The 23,324-nt window shown below is 46.8% G+C and overlaps 1 protein-coding gene across 1 annotated transcript in view; it reads right to left on the bottom strand.

Moving 5' to 3' along the window:
* Positions 1-3,231: 3,231 nt before the first annotated feature.
* The window catches only part of SELL (selectin L), a 128,003-nt gene continuing 107,910 nt past the window's right edge, over positions 3,232-23,324 (bottom strand). Inside the window, exons 8-9 of the mRNA XM_068242669.1 lie at positions 17,649-17,777; positions 3,232-3,673 (exon numbers count right to left, since the gene is read on the bottom strand). Of these exons, the coding sequence (XP_068098770.1) occupies positions 3,645-3,673; positions 17,649-17,777 (158 nt within the window). The 3' untranslated portion in view covers positions 3,232-3,644. The remainder of the gene's footprint in view (positions 3,674-17,648; positions 17,778-23,324) is intronic.

Genomic DNA, 23,324 nt, shown 5'->3' on the forward strand with positions numbered 1-23,324 from the left:
AATTGTAGAAAAAGAATGGTGAGGCACTGAGGTTGCAAAATGAAATACCTTTAATCCACGGTGTTAGGACACATCAAGATGTACAGTGGGGGTGAGGGAGGCCTGACAGCTGTTTCGCTTTGAAAAAAGCTTCCTCAGAGGCCAATGGAAAGAACACAGCAAGGAATGTATACGAATTGTGGCAGACAATGGAATGTAAACAAAAGATAATGGTATCACCTCTTCGGATGGGGCAGAAAGCTTTCCGTTGAAGAAGAAATAGCTGTATTTAATTGTGTGAATGCTGTTCTGTTACATTTTTTGTGGTAGTAGATTTTATGCTGTAAATCTTTCAGAGCAGAAGAGTAGCAGTAAGAGCGAATCAAGCAATGCTTTGGCCCACTGTGTATTTAATTCTCTACTAAAGAAATCTTTTTTACTTTTTGCATGCTGTGACAGCAGAGAAAATGACAAAAATGTAGGCCTTGTTCACTTCATAAATCGTAAGCGCGAGCATTTGCGTTTTTGTGCGCAATTTTTTAGTACCTCCCAGGCGCTTACCTGCATCTTGCAATTTTTTATAAGTGGCTTTTCTAAGCGCTCTTGCAGAGCGATTCATTTTTTTCACTTCATGACCTCAGTCAGGAAGTGAACTCTTTCACCCGAAAATGCATAAATACAATGTATTTATTCATGCAAGCGCTGGGGAAATCGCTATACAAAGTGCTTTGCGATTTCCCTATACCTTCCATTGAGGCAAATTGCCCGAAAATGGTACAGGCAGCGCTTTGGTGAGCGGGGGAAGGGGGGGGAATCTAACCACTCATATGTGAACACTCTCACAGGGAATCATTGCACAAGCACTTTTAAGGCGATTTTAAAAATCGACAACGCTTGAAAAAACCTGGAAGTGCCCTTAGTGTGAACAAGCCCTAACTGAAATTATTACACAAGGACACAGATAACAATGAAATCCACACTGAGGTTCTACCCGGGAGCAACACGGTGGCGTAGTGGTTAGTGCTCTCGCCTTGCAGTGCTGGGTCCTGTTTGTATGTTCTTCCTGTATCTGCATGGGTTTCCTCCGTGCACTCTGGTTTCCTCTCACATCCCAAAAACATACTGATAAGTTAATTGGCTCCCCCTAAAGGGGCCCATACACTGATTTTCCCGGCAAAATACGGCCGTTTCGATCACAGTGATCGAAACGGCCAAGAAATCGCCGCGCACACCGCTGACAGAACAATGGATTTTCGTCCAAAATCCATCGTTCCCGTCGACTCCCGTCGATCCATTCGTGCGGAAGATTTTTCTCAGGGTCGGGAGCGGGTCGGGAGTGCGTCGATAGCGCGTTCGAATGCCCAACGACCGACGCAATACATCGGAGATACATTACCTGCTCTGCCGGCACGAGTCCTGCTGTCAACGCTGTCACCTCCCGGCTGGCATCTTTTCCACATCACGGCATCCGGCATAACTTCCTGTGTCACTGCAGTGACAGCGGAAGTACAAATAGAGGGCGCTCACTGGAGTGACAGAAAGTTATACGCGGATGCCGGATGTGTGATGCGGAAGGTGATGGGAGAAGATGCCAGCCGGGAGCCGATGCGGAGAAGATGCCAGGACCAGCCGGAGAAGAAGACAGGGGTGGACCAGGGGACTCGCGCCGGCCGGAACAGGTAATGTATGCAGGAGGGGGGGGGGGGGGGCGGCAGCAGCGGCAGCTCCTCCACAGATTGTGATCGGTTTCAGGCTAAAATCGATTCACAATCTGTTTGCAGAAGGTGGCCATACGATCCCTCTCTGATCAGATTCGATCAGAGAGGGATCTATCTTTTGGTCGAATTTGATGGCAAATCGACCAGTGTATGGCCACCTTAAGTTGGTCCTAGACTACAATACGTAGAAAGACAAAAAGAAAGAACAATCGAGAGCCCCCAATAGTGTATTATTGTTAATATAAGGTAATCTTTAATTTGTACAGCAGAGATGGATATACTCACAAGTCTGGGTTGCCGACCTCAGGCAACCACTCCAATCGCATATGGGGATATTAAGCCTGTCCCCACTCAGGCTAAGAAGTCGATCTCCGTAGAAGAAAAATAAGGGTGTACACACCCATCCACCAGGTGGATAATGATATTTGTAGTAGTTACAGAGGCGCCAGCAGAATAAAAATTAGTAGTCTATTAAAACCAAATAAAAAATTGGGGGACCGGGGTGTATCCGTCTCCCCAATATATGTGACACAACTACAATACATACACTACATGATATAGACCAGGGATGATCACCGGATGATGTCAGGAGTGATTACTCGTGATTCAAATGAGGTTTAATTGGCGCAGGTGTGCGGCGGGGATACAAGGGATTATTTACCCATAATTCCGCCATCTGCCCTGCATTCCAAAGAGCTTGCAGGCGTCCTATTGGTCACGTTGTAAGCTTCACACTGGCGCACTTCTTCCTTCCGGCTTGAAGGAGGAAGTGCGCTGGTGTGAGGCTTGCAACACGACCAATAGGACGCGTGGAAGCTCTTTGGAACGCAGGGTGGACAGCGGAATCATGGGTAAATAACCCCCTGTAACCCTGTCGCACACTTTCGCCAATTAAACTTCATTTGAATCACAAGTAATCACTTGTGACATCATTCGGTGATCATCCCTTATATAGACATATGACAATTGTAGGGATTAGATTGTGAGCTCCTTTGAGGGACAGTTAGTAACAAGACAATATATATATATATATATATATATATATATATATATATATATATATATATATATATATATATATATATATATATATATATATATATACACACTGTACAGCGCTGCATAAGAGGTCAGCGCTACTGCAAATACTAAATAATAATAATAATACCCAATGTATACTTTAGAAACATAATGTATTGTTCCTATAGGTGTCCTGCTAGAAAGATTACCCTCACATCCTGTCCAGCAGAAAGGGAATGGAACTGTTACCACTTCATAAACAGACAAGGAACTCCTGGTATGTAAGCTTTCTTGTTCCAACCAAAGTCCAAGAAAGAAAATATGCAAACTTAATGTTTCTCTTCATTTTTTCATTTTCCCAATACTTCCCCCCCCTCAGAAAAAAAATATCTTTTTGCATAACTTCACATCGCTGCTGTTTTAAAGGTACAGTTTCTGTTTTGGAATCAAAGTCCAATCTGCTGCAATAGGGCCTCTATAAGGTCTGATTTACATATATGTACAAACAAATGTATTAACTAAAACACATTTTTATTATTGTAAACATCACGGCCAACCTCAAAAGTATCCCATAGTGAATTGTCTGTGGGTAATACAAAGGGTAAGCAGTGATGAAATAAAGGGCCAGCCTCTTTTGAAAAAATGTATGCGTTACACAAAAAAGGGAGCTTTACATTTGCTCAGATATTTTCATATTATGAAGGTGTCCCTTTTCTCTTCTTAGAAAACTGAGAGCCGGGTGTTCTGCATTCTCAGATACCTGATAGCTGATCCTGGATATTCAGTCGAGAACATAGAAGAGAATATTCCAAAGCAGAAATATGAGCCAAAGATTAGCACTTAAAAATGATTTGTCTTTATAGGATTATCATCAGCGTTGCGGCGTCTTGATTGCAGGTAAGGAGTAACAGCAAGCAGTTGTAGAAATTAAAGGGCAGAGGAATTATTTTTCTTATCTAGAAGCAAACAAAAACATTCAAACACACTGGCATTAACAAAAAGGGACAATTTATAGTAAATTCAGTCAGTCTGTTCCTTTCACCTGTACATCCAGAATTCTGTGCACATACAGTAAACTAATCTCCCTATTAGTGCTTATGGACAGCCATACACCACAAGCATCTCAAAGAGAGGGTCTATGATGAGGCAGCTGCCTAAATTAGTCAGCAATCTCTTCAATATTCTCCCCGATTCTGCCAATGAGTGGATGTGGAAGCCATGAACTGAACTTTTGCTCTACTTGCAGTTCCAACATGTGAAATTAACTAGACAATAAGGTTTTTTTATTTTCCAATTCTTCTATGCTACACATAAAGGTACCCTGAGCAGATGCACTGCTTTACCCAAGACATGTCCCAGATTCGGGGTCGCCTGTCCCAGGCTGTAATTTGTCCCAGGAAACGTCCTGGATTAGCCACAAGATGTCCCAGCTGCAGGACTCTTTGTGGCTGCGTGCCCCACCTCCGATCTGCCCCTTCAGCCAATCAGTATTTCACTGCCGCATATACAGCATGCCTATGTGCGGAGATGTCAGAGACATTACTGTCAGACTCTAGGCAGCAGTAGTCTGGGGGAGGGACGGAGAAGGAACGGAGGAGGGATGATGCGCAAGGTACCATCCAGCAGCACTCTGAGTCGCCCTCACACTCAGCAGCACCCAGAGTAACCCTCACAGCCAGAAGCACCCTGAGTCACCCTCTCACCCATCAACACTCCGAGTAACCCTGTCACAGACCTGAATGAAGAAACAGAGTTTGACCACAGTTTGCAGTATACAGACACTGTGATTTATTGCAAATGCAGGCATACAAACGTGAATGCAAATATCAGACAAACCTATGCACAGCACACAATATACTGTATATACAAATAAGCCGGGAAGCAATGACGCATATATATTCAACATCTGACTATTTAACTAAGTACACGATAATATATACAGAAAGTAACAACATACAAATATATACAATCATACGCAGCAACAAGGGATCAGGCAGAGTATCAGAGTCAAACAAAAGCGTTAGGTCAGTAACAGGTAATCAGATAAAGTACTAAGGATAAGGCAAAATCAAGATCTCAGACAGAATAAACAGGGTTCGGCAAAAGGAAGGCATACACAAAAACCAGGTCAAGGAACAGGAACCAGAAAGCTCAGGCCTGAGAGCTCAAAGTTTAGCAAGAGGAAGAGTCAGTTCTTAAAGGGGTTATGGCGAAAAACTATAAAATGTAAAATATGTGCAAAAATAGACAAATAAGTAGTATGTTTTTTCCAGAGTAAAGTGAGACATCAATTACTTTTCTCCTATGTTGCTGTCACTTACAGTAGGTAGTAGAAATCTCACAGAACCAACAGGTTTTGGACTAGTCCATCTCTTCATAGGAGATTCTCAGCAAGTCTTTTATTCTTTATAAAGATATTCCCTAAAAAGGATTTAAACAATGATGCTGGCCAGCTTCCCTGCTCACTACACAGTTTTTCGGCAGTTGGACAGAGCAAATGCCATTCACTAAGTGCTTTTGAAAATAAATACATCCCTGAGAATCCCCTATGAAGAGATGGACTAGTCCAAAACCTGTCGCTTCTGTCCGATTTCTATTACCTACTGTATGTGACAGCAACATAGGAGAAAAGTAATGTATGGCTCATTTTACTCTGGGTAAAAAGGTACTTCTTATTTGTATATGTTTGCACATATTTTAAACTTTCAATTTTTTTTCCATAGTGCCCCTTTAAATAGTCCATGTGATAGCAAACAGAGGATGCAGCAAGTGGTGTGAGTTAGTGGTGCTCATCTGAGCTAGGATATCCGAGTTACTCGGATATCCTAGTTCTTTTTTCACTATTCGAGCTCGAATACCGAGCTCGAATAGTATTAACTATCCGGGCTGTGCTATCCGAGCGCACTCGGATAGCAAGCAGCTATCCGGAGATATCCTAGCTATCCGAGCTCGGATAGCGTCACGAGCTCGGATAGCGTCACGACAGACGTCACCACGAGTCCTCACAAGCGAATCAGAGGGCTCCAAGCCCTCTGACTGTAGCCAATCACAGAGGGGGAGCCTGGCCAAGCCCCCCCTCTATAAATAGCGGACGCCATCTTGCCTCACTCGTCCTGCTTGTGACTTACTGACTGATTGTACTGAGAGACTGCTCCAGTGCTTTTTGTCTGTGTGCAAGTGCATTGCTATTGTTCTAAACCTAGCGTTTTTACACTCCAACACTTGATCTTCAACTGTATTGCTTTGTATTGTAGATAGATTGTATTTTAGGCAGTTTAGGTTGTGTGATTAGGGACAAGGGAGGGAGAGTATGTCACTGGTGCTGCTGCTGCAGGCCTGCAGCCAGCAGCTAGGCCCTGTGCCTGCCCAGCTCTGTGCTCTTGCTCTAGTCTCTAGTTACCTCACCTCACCTGTGCTCTCACCTGTCCTTACTGTACTACTTCTGTGTTAGATAGATATTGTACTATTTTATAGTTAGCAAGGCCCAGCTTTACTGCTATACCTGTCCTGCTGTATCTGCTCTCTGTAATCTAGTCATACCTGTTGTATTGTTTAGCTAGATTCTTCTATTGTTTAGTTAGTACTGTAGTGTACTCTAGTCTGTGTATAGGTACCGTCCGTCACCGCGTTACCTAGGGTCTTTGTGTGCACAGTCAGTGCACGTCTGCGCTGTCCGCACCCTCTTGTTAGTTCTACACCCGTCCTATTGTTTATTACTTCTATTGTGTATTTGCTGACTTGTACTGTAGTCTGTGTATAGGGACACCGTCAGTCAGCGTCAGCTAGGGTCTTTGTGTGCGCAGTGCGCACTCTCTCGTTAGCGCTACACCGATCTCTGCTGTAGAGTACACCTGTCTGTCACCTCACACACCCACCACCACCAGTCCCACCCCATTAAAGTACCCCACTTGTCCCACCCGCCTTTACATACATAAGTTTTTTTTTTCATTTGTATAATATTAACTACTTTCGGACTGAGCGAGTGCGAATCTACGTCGGGCAGGGGGCGCTGCGGTCCTGACAGGACGTAAACTCTACGTCCCATTGACCGCGCGCCCCTGCCCGTCTCCACCGCTCGGTCCGCTCTGCCCCCGCCGCTCGTTGCTGCCCTGCCGCCTCTATGACGGCAGAGCACTGTGAGCCGGGCAGGAGCCGTTTTCATTAGCTCCTGGCCCTGTCATTCATGTAAGCCGCTCTCATTGGCTTACATGGAGTGACAGGGTCAGGAGCCAATGAAAGCGGCTCCTGACCGGCGCACAGCGCTCTGCCGTCATAGCGACGGCAGAGAGAGCAGCCTGCGGCGGGGACAGAGCTGCGTGGTCGTCAGGAGCGGCGGATCATTGCGGCGATTCGTCGGGAAGCGGCGATTTACGGGACCAGCACCCTCTGGTCCTTAAGGGGGCAGAGGGTGCTGGTCCAGAAAGGGTTAAAAAATATACAATGTCTGGCACTGGCAGCCGCGGTCTGGGCAGGGGCAGCAAGGGCATCGCCAAGAGAGGAGGTCATGGGCGTGGCAGCCGCGCCACCACCACCATGCGCAGTTCTGCGTCTGCACCAGTGGCTATTCTGCCATTAGCCACTGGCCGTGGACGCCTTGGACGCCTTGGACGCCCAACAGCTGGGAGTCACGCTGCAGAGACACAGCAGCAGCGTGTGGCCCAGATGTTCCTCCCACCGCCAGGTCGTAGCCGTCCCATTGAGGAGAAGGACGCAGACGCTGTGGTGGAACTGATGGTGGATGAGCAGGCCACCATTAGCTCTGGAACAGAGTCCTCCACCCCCGCCACCACTCCTGTTCGCAAGAGCAGCAGCAGCCGCCCAGCACTGCCTGGGGAGCAGGAGAAAGAGTGCAGTTCTCCAGCCCCAGCGGGCGACACCAGCACCCTGTCACTCAGCACCTTCTTTACCCCAAACACAGCGAGGGTATTGAGTGCTGTTGCGGCAGAATTTGAGGAGGAAGAAATGCTGATGGGCACTTTGGGGAATGATGCTTTGGACAGTCAGACAGTGGTGAGTGTCCATCAGCCCATGCATGCAGAAGGGGAGTTTGGGGGATCCCAGCAGGACATGTTTGTGGAGGGGGAGGATGATGATGACATTGTGAAGGACAAAGACTGGTTGCCACCAGGTCCTAGGAGTGGGGATGTCATCAGCTCTGAAAGGGAGGAGGAGGATGCGTCTGCGGGCCTTGCTAGAAGGATCAGCATCGCAGGCATGGGCAGGATCACAAGTGGGCGTGGTATGCAGGCCACACAGCGTGCTGATCAGGAGACGAGTTCTGCCAGTGCCACCACCAGCCGCACCAAGAACACCCCCCCCCCCTCCCCCAACCACCACAGGGAGACCAGCGGCAGCAGCACCTTCCAGCCGAAGGGGCAACTTCACCTCCCCAATATGGAATTTTTTCACCCTTCCATATTTGGAGTGCAAGTATGCCACCTGCAACCAGTGCCGCAAGCAGCTCAGCAGAGGGAAGGAGCCCTCTGCGTTTGGCACCACCTCTCTGGTCAACCACCTTGCAGGGAAACACTTTCACGAGCATGAGGAGTTCGTGAAGTTGAAGGAAGCTGGCATTGGCAGTGGCAGACCCGCCACCACTGCGAAGCCGTCGGCAGCAGGAGTGCATCAGCAACGCACTGCTCCTCCTCCCTCTGCAACTCCTGCCGCCGACACTGAGGCCTGTTCTGGCAGCCAGTCCTCAGTGGCCTCCTCTGCTCCCTCCACTGCTTCCCGTGCCAGCAAAAGACCTCACCAGACCCTGCTCAGCGACACCTTCCAGGGGGTGGTCAGGGTTCTGCCTCCCAGCAGCCGTCGCGTGCGTCAGCTGAACGGCTTGCTGGCACGGGCCATGTGCTCCCAACTCCTGCCTTATTCCCTTGTGCAGGAGGGGAGCGACATGCGTGCGCTCCTGATGTGTGCAGCCCCCGATTGGCCAATCCCCAGCCGACATTATTTTGCACGCACAGCCGTCCCTGCACTTCACCGCTCTGTGATGGCCAATGTCGGGAGAGGGCTGGAACACGCGGTGGGTCAACGGGTCCACGTCACCATGGACTCGTGGAGCAGCCGGTTTGGGACAGGCCGCTATCTGTCCTTCACCGCGCATTGGGTCAGCTTGGTGGAAGGGGGTGAGGAGGGGGGAGCAGCATCGGCCGGGACTGCCAGAGCAGCAGCAGCACCAACAACGCAGTGGGTGGTGCCACCATGCAGAGTCAGCGGAACAGCAGCAGGTTCCTCTGATCCGCTTCCATCCTCCGCCACACCAGCCCAACCCCCCCGCCTCAGCAGCACCGTGAAGCCCCGCCACTGTCAAGCGCTGCTGGAATTGGTCAGCCTGGGGAAGACCAAACTGACGGTGAACCACGTCCTGGCCAAACTCCGAGAGCAGGAGAGGAATTGGCTGACCCCCAGAGGCCTCAGAGTCGGAGAGGTGGTGTCCGACAATGGGGCAAACCTGGTCGCTGCCATCAGCAGGGGAGACCTGACCCACATCCCCTGCCTGGCGCACGTCCTGAACCTGGTAGTCCAAAAGTTCCTGCAGACCTACCAGGGGATGGACCGACTCCTTGAGGCAGCAAGGAAGGTTGTGCGTCACTTCCGGCACTCGCCTGCAGCCGTGGCGAGCCTGGAAGAGGTGCAGAAGGAGCTGCACCTGCCACAGCACCGGCTCATGCTCGATGTTCCAACTCGCTGGAACTCCACCCTGGCGATGTTGGAGCGTCTGGTTGAACAGAGGCAGGCTGTCAGCCAGTACGTTGCACGAGCAACAGTTGCCTCCCTCACTGCAACTGGGCGTGCCGCCACCAACCTCCCGTCCATCATCTCCACGGAGGACTGGGGGCACATGCAGCAGGTGTGCTCAGTCCTGGCACCCTTCCTGCAGGCCACCAACATGGTGAGCAGGGACCATGCAATGGTGTGCGAGTGGGTCCCCTTGGTGTGTGTGCTGGACAGGGCCCTGTATGCACTGGTGGAAGAGGGAGCGGCAGCCTTGGACCAGCAGGAGCTGCAGGCAGCTTCACAGGCCACCTCTGAGGAGGAGGGCTCGGAGTTGGTGGAGGTCCCTGACCTTGCTGCTGATGAGGGGGAGCAGCAGAGCGCAGCTGGACTAGTGCGGGGGTGGAGAGAGGATGAGGTGGAGGAGGCAGAGGAGGACAGCAATGTCGGCTCTGGGGCTGCCGATGATGTGCCAACAGACGTGGCCAGACTGTTCCCAATGGCAGCGCACATGCTGAGGTGCCTGCGCAAGGACCCAAGGGTGATCCGGATGAAGCAGAGGGAGGACATCTGGATCTGCATGATGCTGGACCCACGTCTGAAGGGGAAGCTCAGCCAGTTCCTGCCTGCAGGAGGAGACCGTGCGCAACAAATGTCCCGTGTTGAGCGCTTGGAGGAAGCCTTCCCTCAGACATCCACCCCCACTGTCCAGCCAGCACAGAGGCAGAAGCAGGTGCCTGCATCCACCAGCAGCAAGCGCTCGCGCACCACAGACCAGCTGTCTCTGACCCAAGAGCTCTACATGAGTGTAGAGCTGCCAAGGACTAGAGAGGAGGTGCCTGCAGCAGCATCCTTCTCCAGTCACAGGCAGCGCTTGACCCGCATGGTGGCTGACTACATGGGGTCCTTCAGCGGGCTTGACAGCGTGGCCCCTGTTGATCCCATGGAGTATTGGGTCAAGCACCTGCCGATCTGGAGCGAGCTTGCGCAGTACGCCCTGGAAGTGCTCTCCTGCCCCCCTTCCAGCGTACTTTTAGAGCGTTGCTTCAGTGCAGCCGGTGGAGTCGTCACTGAGAAGCAATCTCGTCTGTCTCACAAGTCTGTGGACAGACTGACGTTTCTCAAAATGAACCAGGCTTGGGTGGAAGGCGAATTCATGGCCCCTGTTGTCGGCGAGAGGGGTACATGAAGTGACGACTGGCACACACACATACACCTGCTGCTGCTGCTGCTGCTGCTGTTATATTTCATCCTGCTGTCTGTGTCTCCACTGCCAGGGAACACATTGCAAGGTGCTGCTGCCCAAGCGCCACCAGCTATTACGCTCAAAAATAGCTGCATTAATTTGAAAAAAAAATTAAAAAAAATTGTAATTATTTTAGAGGTGTCCGGGTTGAAAACTGTGCTGTCCCAATTGTGTATTGGACACAATGTGAGCTTCACGACTGCTGTCTGGAACCTCATGCTGTGTATTTACGGCCCTGGAACCACCGCTAGGACCCAGGGCCTACTATGTCTTGCTGCCTGCCCTCCTGCCTGCTGCCAAATGCCAGTCTGCCACACACACTTATCCTCCTCACGCTGCCTGCTGTTATATTTCCTCCTGCTGTCTGTGTGTTTCCACTGCCAGGGAACACATTACAAGGTTAATCAAAGACAAAGAATAATGGTCTCAAGTGTAATAAAAATACAAAATACTTTATTTTATCAAAAAAGGGGGGGATAGAATAAAACAGGAATAAAAACCAAGGAAGGAATGTTGCGGAGTCAAAAAAGATTATTCATGGCCGGCCAATCAATCAGAACAACTCACTCACGCCACTCATACCAATACCCCTCTATTTTTCTAATTGGGTCTCAGCGCTGAGGTATGTAGATCAAAAAGCAAAGCATGATGCAAAAATATAAGTCCTCAAAAATGGATCCAAGAAATTAGCTGCTGTCCATGCACTTAATTCATGAAGCAAAGTCACTGTAAAAAGCGATTAATTGTCAGCAGAAAAAGCATGCAAAGCACTTAGCAGTAGCTTAATTTCAGCAAACTTAGGCGATTGGTGGGCGGAGTCAATACTGACGTCTGGCCGTCCTGACTACGCCTCACAGGGAACTACCCTACCCAGGAGCCATTGCGGATTGCTGAGCGGGCGGTCGAATTGATACAGCGTGGAGATCGTCATTGCAACAGAGCTGGGACGCCAGCTCTAATCCCACGAAAGTTTGCCTGCTGCCTATCTGCAACACACGGCATCCTATCCTAGGGGGGCCCCCAACGATAAGTACCTACATGCCCACTCAGCTTATGGGTATCCGAAACAGCGCTGTGGAAGTCTGAATCCGGTCTGGTGAGATCTACCTAACAATGTTATGACATGCTTGCTTACATGCTGCTTGCTGGTACCTGCTGAAACTGGACTGGTTCCTATGTTTATATGCATGGCGATGTGCTGACACAAAAGTTTGCTGAAATTAAGCTACTGCTAAGTGCTTTGCATGCTTTTTCTGCTGACAATTAATCGCTTTTTACAGTGACTTTGCTTCATGAATTAAGTGCATGGACAGCAGCTAATTTCTTGGATCCATTTTTGAGGACTTATATTTTTGCATCATGCTTTGCTTTTTGATCTACATACCTCAGCGCTGAGACCCAATTAGAAAAATAGAGGGGTATTGGTATGAGTGGCGTGAGTGAGTTGTTCTGATTGATTGGCCGGCCATGAATAATCTTTTTTGACTCCGCAACATTCCTTCCTTGGTTTTTATTCCTGTTTTATTCTATCCCCCCCTTTTTTGATAAAATAAAGTATTTTGTATTTTTATTACACTTGAGACCATTATTCTTTGTCTTTGATTAAGTTATCATTGGTTGTGTTATAGGCAGATTGATAGGTGTGTATTTTTTACATTGGACCTGGAGGTCTCTGATTGAGTCCCCATATCCATGTATACCTAATCTACTATCTGCAACAGATCCTCAATTGATTTATGTAACACATTACAAGGTGCTGCTGCCCAAGCGCCACCAGCTATTACGCTCAAAAATAGCTGCATTAATTTGAAAAAAAAAATTGTAATTATTTTAGAGGTGTCCGGGTTGAAAACTGTGCTGTCCCAATTGTGTATTGGACACAATGTGGGCTTCACGACCGCTGTCTGGAACCTCATGCTGTGTATTTACGGCCCTGGAACCACCGCTAGGACCCAGGGCCTACTATGTCTCGCTGCCTGCCCTCCTGCTTGCTGCCAAATGCCAGTCTGCCACACACACTTATCCTCCTCACGCTGCCTGCTGTTATATTTCCTCCTGTTGTCTGTGTGTTTCCACTGCCAGGGAACACATTACAAGGTTCTGCTGCCCAAGCGCCACCAGCTATTATGCTCAAAAATAGCTGCATTAATTTGAAAAAAAAAATGTAATTATTGTAGAGGTGTCCGGGTTGAAAACTGTGCTGTCCCAATTGTGTATTGGACACAATGTGGGCTTCACGACCGCTGTCTGAACCTCATGCTGTTCATTTACGGCCCTGGAACCACCGCTAGGACCCAGGGCCTACTATGTCTCGCTGCCTGCCCTCCTGCCTGCTGCCAAATGCCAGTCTGCCACACACACTTATCCTCCTCACGCTGCCTGCTGTTATATTTCCTCCTGCTGTCTGTGTCTCCTCTCCGCTGCCAGGGAACACATTACAAGGTGCTGCTGCCCAAGCGCCACCAGCTATTACGCTCAAAAATAGCTGCATTAATTTGAAAAAAAAAAAATTGTAATTAGTTTAGAGGTGTCCGGTTTGAAAACTGTGCTGTCCCAATTGTGTATTGGACACAATGTGGGCTTCACGACCGCTGTCTGGAACCTCATGCTGTTCATTTACGGCCCTGGAACCACCGCTAGGACCCAGGGCCTACTATGTCTCGCTGCCTGCCCTCCTGCCTGCTGCCAAATGCCAGTCTGCCACACACACTTATCCTCCTCACGCTGCCTGCTGTTATATTTCCTCCTGCTGTCTGTGTCTCCTCTCCACTGCCAGGGAACACATTACAAGGTGCTGCTGCCCAAGCGCCACCAGCTATTATGCTCAAAAATAGCTGCATTAATTTGAAAAAAAAAATGTAATTATTGTAGAGGTGTCCGGGTTGAAAACTGTGCTGTCCCAATTGTGTATTGGACACAATGTGGGCTTCACGACCGCTGTCTGGAACCTCATGCTGTTCATTTACGGCCCTGGGACCACCGCTAGGACCCAGGGCCTACTATGTCTCGCTGCCTGCCCTCCTGCCTGCTGCCAAATGCCAGTCTGCCACACACACTTATCCTCCTCACGCTGCCTGCTGTTATATTTCCTCCTGCTGTCTGTGTCTCCTCTCCGCTGCCAGGGAACACATTACAAGATGCTGCTGCCCAAGCGCCACCAGCTATTACGCTCAACAATAGCTGCAATAATTAACCGGTTCAGCGCCGCGGTCCGAAAATCTCATGCATCCGAGCAACGTTCACCTCCCATTCATTCGCCTATAACTTTATTGCTACTTATCACAATGAATTGATCTATAGCTTGTTTTTTCCGCCACCAATTAGGCTTTCTGTGGGTGATACATTTTGCTAAGAGCCACTTTACTGTAAATGCATTTTAACAGGAAGAATAAGAAAAAAATGGAAGAAATTCATTATTTCTCAGTTTTTGGCCATTATAGTTTGAAATTAATATACGCTACCGTAATTAAAACGCATGTATTTTATTTGCCCATCTGTTCCGGTTATTATACCATTTAAACGATGTCCCTATCACAATTTATGGTGCCGATATTTCATTTAGAAATAAAGGTGCATTTTTTCAATTTGCGTCCATCACTATTTATAAGCTTATAATTTTAAATAATATAATAACATATTCTCTTGACATGCATATTTAAAAAGTTCAGACCCTTGGGTAACTATTTATGTTGTTTTTGTTTTGTTTTTTAATTGTTTTTTTTTTTTTTTAAATAAAAAAAGTGTATGTGGGTAATTTTTGGTGTGGGAGGGAAACTGCTAATTTTAAATGTAAAATAATGTTTTTTTTTTATCAAAAATGTATGTGGGTGCAGTTTACTATTTGGCCACAAGATGGCCACAGTGAAAAAAGTCCTAGATGCGAACCAGCTCGCATCTAGGAACTAAAATGCTGAGGAGTTGTTTCCTGGGGGCAGAAATACCGCGCTCTCTGGAGAGAAAGCGTCGGTATTTCTGCGGGGAAATTAGATCGGTGAATGGGAATTATATTCCCATTCACTGATCGGGGGGCTAGCGGCGGGCAGCGGGAGCGCGCGCGGGGGCGCGCCCGATCGCGCGCACGAGCCGGCGGCAGCACCAGTGCCTATCTGGACGAGGAAGCTCGTCCAGATAGGCCGAACTGGTTAAAAAAAAAAATTGTAATTATTTTAGAGGTGTCCGGGTTGAAAACTGTGCTGTCCCAATTGTGTATTGGACACAATGTGGGCTTCACAACCGCTGTCTGGAACCTCATGATGTTCATTTATGGCGCTGGTACCACCGCTAGGTACCAGGGCCTATTATGTCAGTCACATCACACTGCCTGACACACATTACTCCTCCTCCTGTAGCTGCATTGAGCTTCTGCTGTCTGTGTGCTGCTACCACTGCCAGGGAGAACAGAAGAAGAACTATTTTCTACTGCCACCTGCCCACCCACTCTCCTACAGAGTACCGACCGACTATTACAACACACTACAAGTAGCTGCAAGCCTGCAACTACTACTTCCTCCTCCTGCTGATGTCTGTGTTTTACCACTGCCAGGGTACACAGAAAAAGGCGCTGTGGCTTGCAATGTGCCACTACCTACCTATTATGCCATCAACACAAATATAACTATGGTGTTATTACAATAAAATATTTCCACAAATGAAGTAAAAAAAAATATTACAAAAGAAAGGAAAACCAAGACACATAATATAATGATAGAGAAGAAGAGGAAGAAGAAGACGAAGAAGACGAAGAAGAAGAAGATATAGAAGAAGAATAAGATATAGAAGAAGATGAAGAAGATATAGAAGAAGAAGAAGATATAGAAGAAGAAGATATAGAAGAAGATGAAGAAGAAGAAAAAGATATAGAAGAAGATATAGAAGAAGAAGATATAGAAGAAGAAGATGAAGAAGATATAGAAGAAGAAGAAGATATAGAAGAAGAAGAAGATATAGAAGAAGAAGAAGAAGATATAGAAGAAGAAGAAGATATAGAAGAAGATATAGAAGAAGAAGAAGAAGATATAGAAGAAGAAGATATAGAAGAAGAAAATATAGAAAAAGAAGATATAGAAGAAGAAGAAGAAGTTATAGAAGAAGAAGAAGAAGAAGAAGATATAGAAGAAGAAGAAGAAGATATAGAAGAAGAAGATATAGAAGAAGAAGATATAGAAGAAGAAGAAGAAGATATAGAAGAAGAAGAAGATATAGAAGAAGAAGAAGATATAGAAGAAGAAGATATAGAAGAAGATATAGAAGAAGAAGATATAGAAGAAGATGATGAAGAAGAAGATATAGAAGAAGAAGAAGAAGAAGATATAGAAGAAGAAGAAGATATAGAAGAAGAAGATGAAGACGACGTAAATGAAGACTTCCAACAACCATTTTGGACACACCTTCTCATGCAAACACTTTTCATGAAGTTAATTTACTTTTTTTGAGACCTTTTTTATAACTACCACATCACCACATAATCACTTGATGTTTTTCTTCATAAAAAAGGTGGTTTCATGCATCATTGACCTCCTATACAAGTTTTACAAGCTATTTAAGGCCAGCTCGAATATTTTACTCGAATACAGACTCGGATAGTGACGTCGGATATCCGAGGTCGAATCGGATATTCGATTACATCGGATATCCGACTTCGAGTGAATTCGGATAGTTTACTATCCGAATTCGACCAAACTCGAATAGGATACTGGTGTGAGTTCCATTAGAGGCCTCTACAGGCCAGACAAAGAACTGCAAGTCCTTACAATAGCATTAAAGAGGAGCTGTCAGCCATACTATCTAAGGGAAAAAATATATAAGTAGATTAATACTTGCTCTACTTACATAACATATGTATTGCACTGTCCACGTTATGATTCCTGTGAATTTTATAAAGGAAAAGTAGAGAATCCTATTCTAGACAGTTTCCATATTTACTGTGGCTATTTTGAAGCCAGTCATGATGTAATATCCGCCCTTACTCTCCTCTGCCTGATTTGCCCGCCCTTCACTATAGAAAGCGCATTGTTTCAGCCTGAGAAATTTTGACCAATCAGAGAGGAACAGAGGTGTGGGAGGGGAAACCAGGAGGGAAAGAGGCTTCAGCCAATCAGGCTGCATTAGTTAAGTCTGAGGGGAAGTAGATATGGACGTGCCAATGGGAGTGAAAGCGGCGGCAGCCCCAGGACCGCCTAATGCCAATTGGCGTCAAGTCCTGGAGCTGCAGTTTCCCAGGGAACAGCCGCGCATGCGCAAGCGTTCCCTGCCCATTCAAGGAGTGGAGTTCCATGATTAGCCTGTTTGTAAACGAAAGGTGAAAGAAATCCCCTTTGTTTCCATCCGTACATCGCTGCGGTCTCCTGCAGCGCTGTACGAGATTGGCAATCCCCGTCCTCTGATTGGCCGGGGATCGCCGTCCTCTCATAGGCTGATGCTTATGAGAGGCGGAACAGGACGGATTGCCGTTCTGTTCAATGCAGGATCTCGGAGGGGAGGAGGGAAGGGGAGGGAGGAGGGAGGAAGGGTGAAACAGCCTGATACAGGCTGAAAAAAAAAAACTACTGCCACAGCGCTGGGCTCCATAGCTGGACTGTGCAGGAGGCTGAAAAGCCTGCACAGCCCAGTGCAACAAAAAAGAGCCTGGTCAGTAGGGGGGTTTAACACTGCAGTCCTCAAGTGGTTAAAGTGGAACTTGAGTGAAAGTTCAGAATTACAAAATGCAGCCACAGTCATAAAATAAAAATAGCAAAGAACTATTTCCATCCATTTACGGAAATGAAAATACATCCTTGCATTTCTGATCACGATTGCGCTAAATGTTAAAGATAGAAGTTTGAGTTTTGCAAATCACAGTGGAAATGGGCCCTTACAAATGTATTTCAAAAGCAGGTTGTGATAGAAGCCTTTTAGAATTATTTCTCTTTCAATTACTACAGAATACACTTCAACATGACAATGTTCAGTACATTTTAGCAAAGAATTACCTTTTCTCAGTTTTCGATTAATGAGCCATAGAGCTAATGCCAATATTAAAGCACTTGAGATAGTTGCCAAGCCAAGTATAATTACTGGTTTCTGATGGTCTGTTTGTGAATACTGTAATCTTGACTGCTCTGTAATAAATAAAGTTGCAACAATTAAATAAGTACCAAAAGCATTATGTTGCATCTTTATTTGATTTTTGTAGAATGCATCATGTATACTTTAAATGCACATTGCAGATTTGTTGAGGGGGAAAACACAGTACAGTACACTTACTTTCTGTCTTATTTATTGCAAGGAGTGAAACCCGACGAAGGCTTAACAGCCGACAGCTTGCTTACTCTTATTCTCATCCTGATTCAAAACGTCTTGCTTTTACTGATGGCTAACACGGTACAATACCCTACTGCTACTACTTATTGGAGGATTAATAGCAAACTTTTTTTCAACATGTTTCTTTGGTTCTATGGGCTTAAATTGCAGTAATATTATTGCACATACACAGTCCGCTGTATTATTACAAAAGTAATATTCCTTGTCCCAAGTGCGCATAACTACTGCGCTACTCCATTAGCACGACCGCTACAATAGTAACGCACGCATAATGAAGTACTGCAGTTGTGTGTGTATGTATCTCATATATCTCAAAGTAGTGCATAACTCCATTAAGTATAGTGCAAATACATCTTGCAGCTGTGCGAGAATGAAATAATGCCAGCTACATTTACGTGATAAACTGCTCTTAATTCCCGCCCCCTTTTTTCCTCTGTGAATTGCATTTCTTTCAAAATTTACCGATTCCATCCCACATTTCTACAGCACATTTACCAAACATTTATCGAACATTCCCCGAATGGTCGTAAACGTGTTTGATACTTTTCTGTGAATTCTGCTTTTGAATTACCAAACTAAAATTATTACTGAACGTGCGGTAAAACATTCGGTAACACTCTGTGAATTGAAGCCATTGGGCTCTATTCACAAAATGCAGTTTGGTAAATGTAATTTGTTTGGTAAATACCTCATTTGGTATTTTACACTTTTTTCTTAATTCACTAAAGCATTTACGTATGTGGCAGAAGTTCGGTAATTTACAGAACAAACATACCTCAATTCACTAAGACCTGCTAAGTGTCACTTACCAGCAGGTCAGCGGGCAGGCATGAAGCTGCATGGGTTTTCTCACAGGCAGCCAGCAGACATGCGAAGAGCTGGAGTGGAGGTGACCTGTCAATTATAGGCAGATGGGGTAAAATAGTGTTGTGAGCGTGCCTGTGCTGCTGGGCAGCCAGTGCATGTTCCCCTTGCTCGCTGCCTCCCGTGCTCCTGTCTTTACTCGGCATCACCCGGGCCGGGAGCAAATGCCAAAATGCTGCTGGCTTTGTGCACAGAGCACAGGCAGCAGGCTCCCAGCCTAGAAAGAAAAACTGCAAAGAATGGGAAAACTCCTGCTTCCTCTGTACTGTGGAGCTCAGGCTGTGTGGCTCTCCCTATTGGCTGCCTGGCTCTTCCCAGAAGCTGTCTGTCAAATCTACCACACAGAGACAGCATGGGGTGGTGAAAAATACCGAACACTTTAGGGCAGCAAATGAGATGTGTAAATCTTTGTGAATTGACATTTCTTGACATTTCCTGAGGTAATTACCGCACAAGTCGATAATTTACCTCACTAGTCAGGAACTCTGATTTTCTGTGCGGTGAAAAGTTTAGTGGATTATAACTTGGGAAGGTGATCAGTAAAATTAACTGTTTTGAGCATTACCGAATGCGGTAATGCTTTGTGAATAGAGCCCAGTGTCATCTTTGTAAATTCTTAGTGCTTTGTATTTTTGTTTTTAAACCAAAGGCAAGTTTATTGAAACATGTTCAACATTACATCCAATACCCACATACCATATACAATGTGGTGGGCAACAAAAGGGCCAACCTGTTTCTGATGTCACACAACACATGTGCCCTGCTTTTCTCACATGCTGAACCTGGTGGGCCAGAAGTTCGTCCACAGGTACCCAGGATTGGTGGACTTACTGAGACAGACTCAATCCATCTGCAGCCATTTCTGCCAATCTACTAATGTCACTGCACTAAACAAAATCTAGTGCCTACAGAAGTTGCAGCTTAAAAGACTGATTTGTGACATTGTGGCTAGGTGGAACTCCACCCTGCACATACTTGTCCATCATTGTGAGCAAAAGCTAGCCATTTGGCATTTCTTGGTCAGCTTGATGCATAGAGGTACCAGTGCCCATGGTATGATCACACAGCTGGCTTTTTTTTCCAGTGACCAGTGACTGCAGATGGGGAGGTTGTGTAAGGTACTGGCCCCCTTTGAGCAGGCCACAAAAGTTGTGAGTCATGAGCATCTGGCTTGAACAACAATAACATTATACCCATCAACCTTCTACTTGAAGATAACCTGTGTAGCCTGGTGAAAAGTGACAGTGGGAGAGGAGGGGAATAGGGGGGGGAGAAGTAAGAAAGTGAGGGTGACATTCCACTCTATAGAACACAGTCAACATCAGGAGTAGCAAGAAGGGACAGTGGTCAGCATAAGGAGTTCCAAGAGGAGGAGGATGAAGATGAGGAGGAGGCCTATGTTGAGGATGCTGGTGTTAGGAATATGGTCATGCCACTTCCTGCCTGCTGGTGGCGGCATAGTGTTGAACTCTCATGAACTTCCGTTATTCCACCAGCAGGTGGCTCTGGGGACTTTGCACAACCTGAACTTTCATTGTTCCGGCTCTATGCTGTTTGGAGTCAGCTCTGCCAATACATGGGTTGCTCTTTATGGACTTGGCTTCAATCATGCAGCAGGTGTGTCCTCCTAATATAAGAGCTTTGCAAGGAGCAGGGATGCTCATCCGGATCCGGGTACCCGGGTAAACCCGGGTATCCGACCATTTTTCTGCTATCCGGGTCGGATCCGGATACCTGGGCCACTATCCGGATTCTATCCAGATAGCTAGCTGCATAATCCGGATACCCGCGGGTATCTGTCCAGATATCCGGATCCGGATCCAGATAGTGTAACTAGTAAGGAGATTATTTCATTCTGCCAATCAGAGGGCTCCCAGCAGAAGCCCTAGCAACCAATCACAGAGGGGAACCCTGGCCAGCCCCACCTGACCTCATTGAGCCAATCAGAGGCCTCCCAGCCTAAGCCCTGGCACCCAATCACAGAAGGGAACCCTGGCCAGCCCCCCTGTATAGTAAGGAGGGCTGGCATGATGAGACAGATAGTCCTTGCTTGTGTGGCTGGCTGCTCACTGACAGACTTGCTCCAGTGCTGGCTTAGCAAGTGCTGCCTGTATACAGTGATAAACCTAAAACTTTGAGTGCTAAACATCTTCACTACACTATTGTTCTATTGTGTTTTTAGCTAGCTAGCTTGTAATTGTTTGCTTTCATTCACTCAGTTAGGTCCTGTCTGTGTCTGTGTCTGTGTGGGCCAGCAGGACAGTATAGGGAATAGGAGGATTACTGTGTTATTGTATTGTAGTTAGTACTGCAGTTAGTTGTTATGGCGGCGGCCTGGCGGGTACACACGGTGCATTCACGCACTCGATTTCCTGATCGATTCCCGTCGACTCGATTTTTTCCGACATGTTCCGATTTGCGTTTCGATGGATCGTTAGGTCGATTCGCATGTAAAGTATGCCAAATCGACCTAACGATCCATCGAAACGCAAATCGGACATGTCAGAAATAATCGAGTCGACGAGAATCGAGCGGGAAATCGAGTGCAGGAACACACCGCGTGTACCCGCCAGGCCGCCACCATAACACAGTGTGCACTGTCTGTCCTCTACTCTGCGGTCTGTCACTCCGTGCTGATTTGATGTAAAGTCCAACCCCGATTTTATTAAAGTAAGAGTACCCCACATCATCTGGTGACATCATCACGTATAAGTTGTACTATGTCTGCTGGCATCGGCAGCTGGGGGAGAGGCAGCAATAGGACAGGGAGCAACATTACAGCCACCCTCAGAAGGTCTGCCGTGTCAGTGTCGACCCCAGCGGGCAGCCTACCCTCAGTCAGCGAGCTTTTTCGCTCCAGGCACCGCGATTGAACTCAGGGCTGTTAGCCGCAAGGAGTTTGAGGAGGATGTTCTGGGTTTTGAGGAGGGGGGGGTATGATGTTGATGATGGGATGAAGGACCGTGACTACCATCCACAGGATGAGGATGTCAGCTTTGACTCTGAGGAGGAGGATGCGTCGGTGGGTTTGGCACAGAGGATCAGCATTGCAGACAGTGGCCGTGGAATGCGGGACCCACCACATCCTTCTGCCGCTACCACCAGCCGCACCACTCAAGCCCCAACCGCCACAGGGAGAAAAGCTGCAGCATCCCATTCAGGCCGCAGGAAAAACTTCACCTCCCCAATCTGGCCGCCACGGTGCCACAGGCCACTGCTGCTGATACCACCACCTATATTCAACCCAAAACACAATTGCGGTGTCATTTTTTGGAGGTGTCTGGGCTGAAAACTGTCATGTCCCAGTTGTGCGATTGGACTTTGGACACAATGTGGGCTGCACGACCGCTGTCTGGAACCTAGTCCTGATGTTAATTGACAGCTTTTTTTTTTTTTTCATTTTATGTCCACCACATAATTAATTAGTATTTCCCTTTAAAAACACATGATGCTACATGCATCATTTACCCTAAAAAAACATTTTAAAGCTATTTAAAGGGCACTTCTGGGTTTTCTATCCGGATACCCGAATAGGTCGGGTACCCGCGGGTAATTTGGTCGGATATCCGGATCGGATCCGGATATCCGCAAGGTCGGATCCAGATACCCGGATCCGGATATCTGGGTACCCGGATCCGGATCCGGGCGGGTAATAAAAAGCACTACCCGAGCATCCCTGGCAAGGAGCAACCTGTGCCAGAACTTTTTGCTCACAAGCTGCAGTATCTGGACAACCCTGGTTTCCTGGTATCTAGTATTTCTGTGTCTGCTACTCTGTTACTGAACCTATTTCCTGTCTGACCTCGATTATTGCCGACTTATGCTTGTTCTGACTGTAATATTGTGCCTGCCTCCTTGTACTGCGATTGGTGTATACATTGTATATATTTGTCCTGTGTATATGTGTGTATATATCCTGTATATATTTAGGTAGATAGATAGATAGGGTTTGGGGGGTTTTGTACCTTGCTTTGGTTGTATGGTGTGTATGCATGTGGTGGTTGCGTCCTTGTACATAGTTGCCACCATATTTCCTGACTGCTGTACATAGTTTGTTATGGGTTTTTTTGTTTAATAATTGTATTTGAACCTACATATGAAAACGATGGTCATCAGCTCCTGTTTATTATAAATGAATGTCAAGGACGTATATGTGGGCAGTGCAGGACATGGCCAGGACTAGGCCATTGTGACCTCAATTTCCGTGACCCTTCAGTATACTCCACACACAGGCCAATTTATTTTAGCACATTTTGATGTATTTCTTATTTGTTACATTTCCCTGCTTCTAATTAGTACTGTTGTAATGTGTATTAATGGCCACTTGTCACTAGAGGGCAGTGTGAGACAATAACAGAGGACTTCTGCTTTCAGTGTCCATATTTTCTTCTAGTAAAGAAAGATCAAAGCATTCCAAAAATTTACAGCACAAATTCTGCTGACTGAGGCCAAAGCAGTGGAATTATCTTAAACGGGATAAC

This window comes from Hyperolius riggenbachi, chromosome 6 (genome assembly GCF_040937935.1).
Source record: "Hyperolius riggenbachi isolate aHypRig1 chromosome 6, aHypRig1.pri, whole genome shotgun sequence".
Lineage (NCBI taxonomy): Eukaryota > Metazoa > Chordata > Amphibia > Anura > Hyperoliidae > Hyperolius > Hyperolius riggenbachi.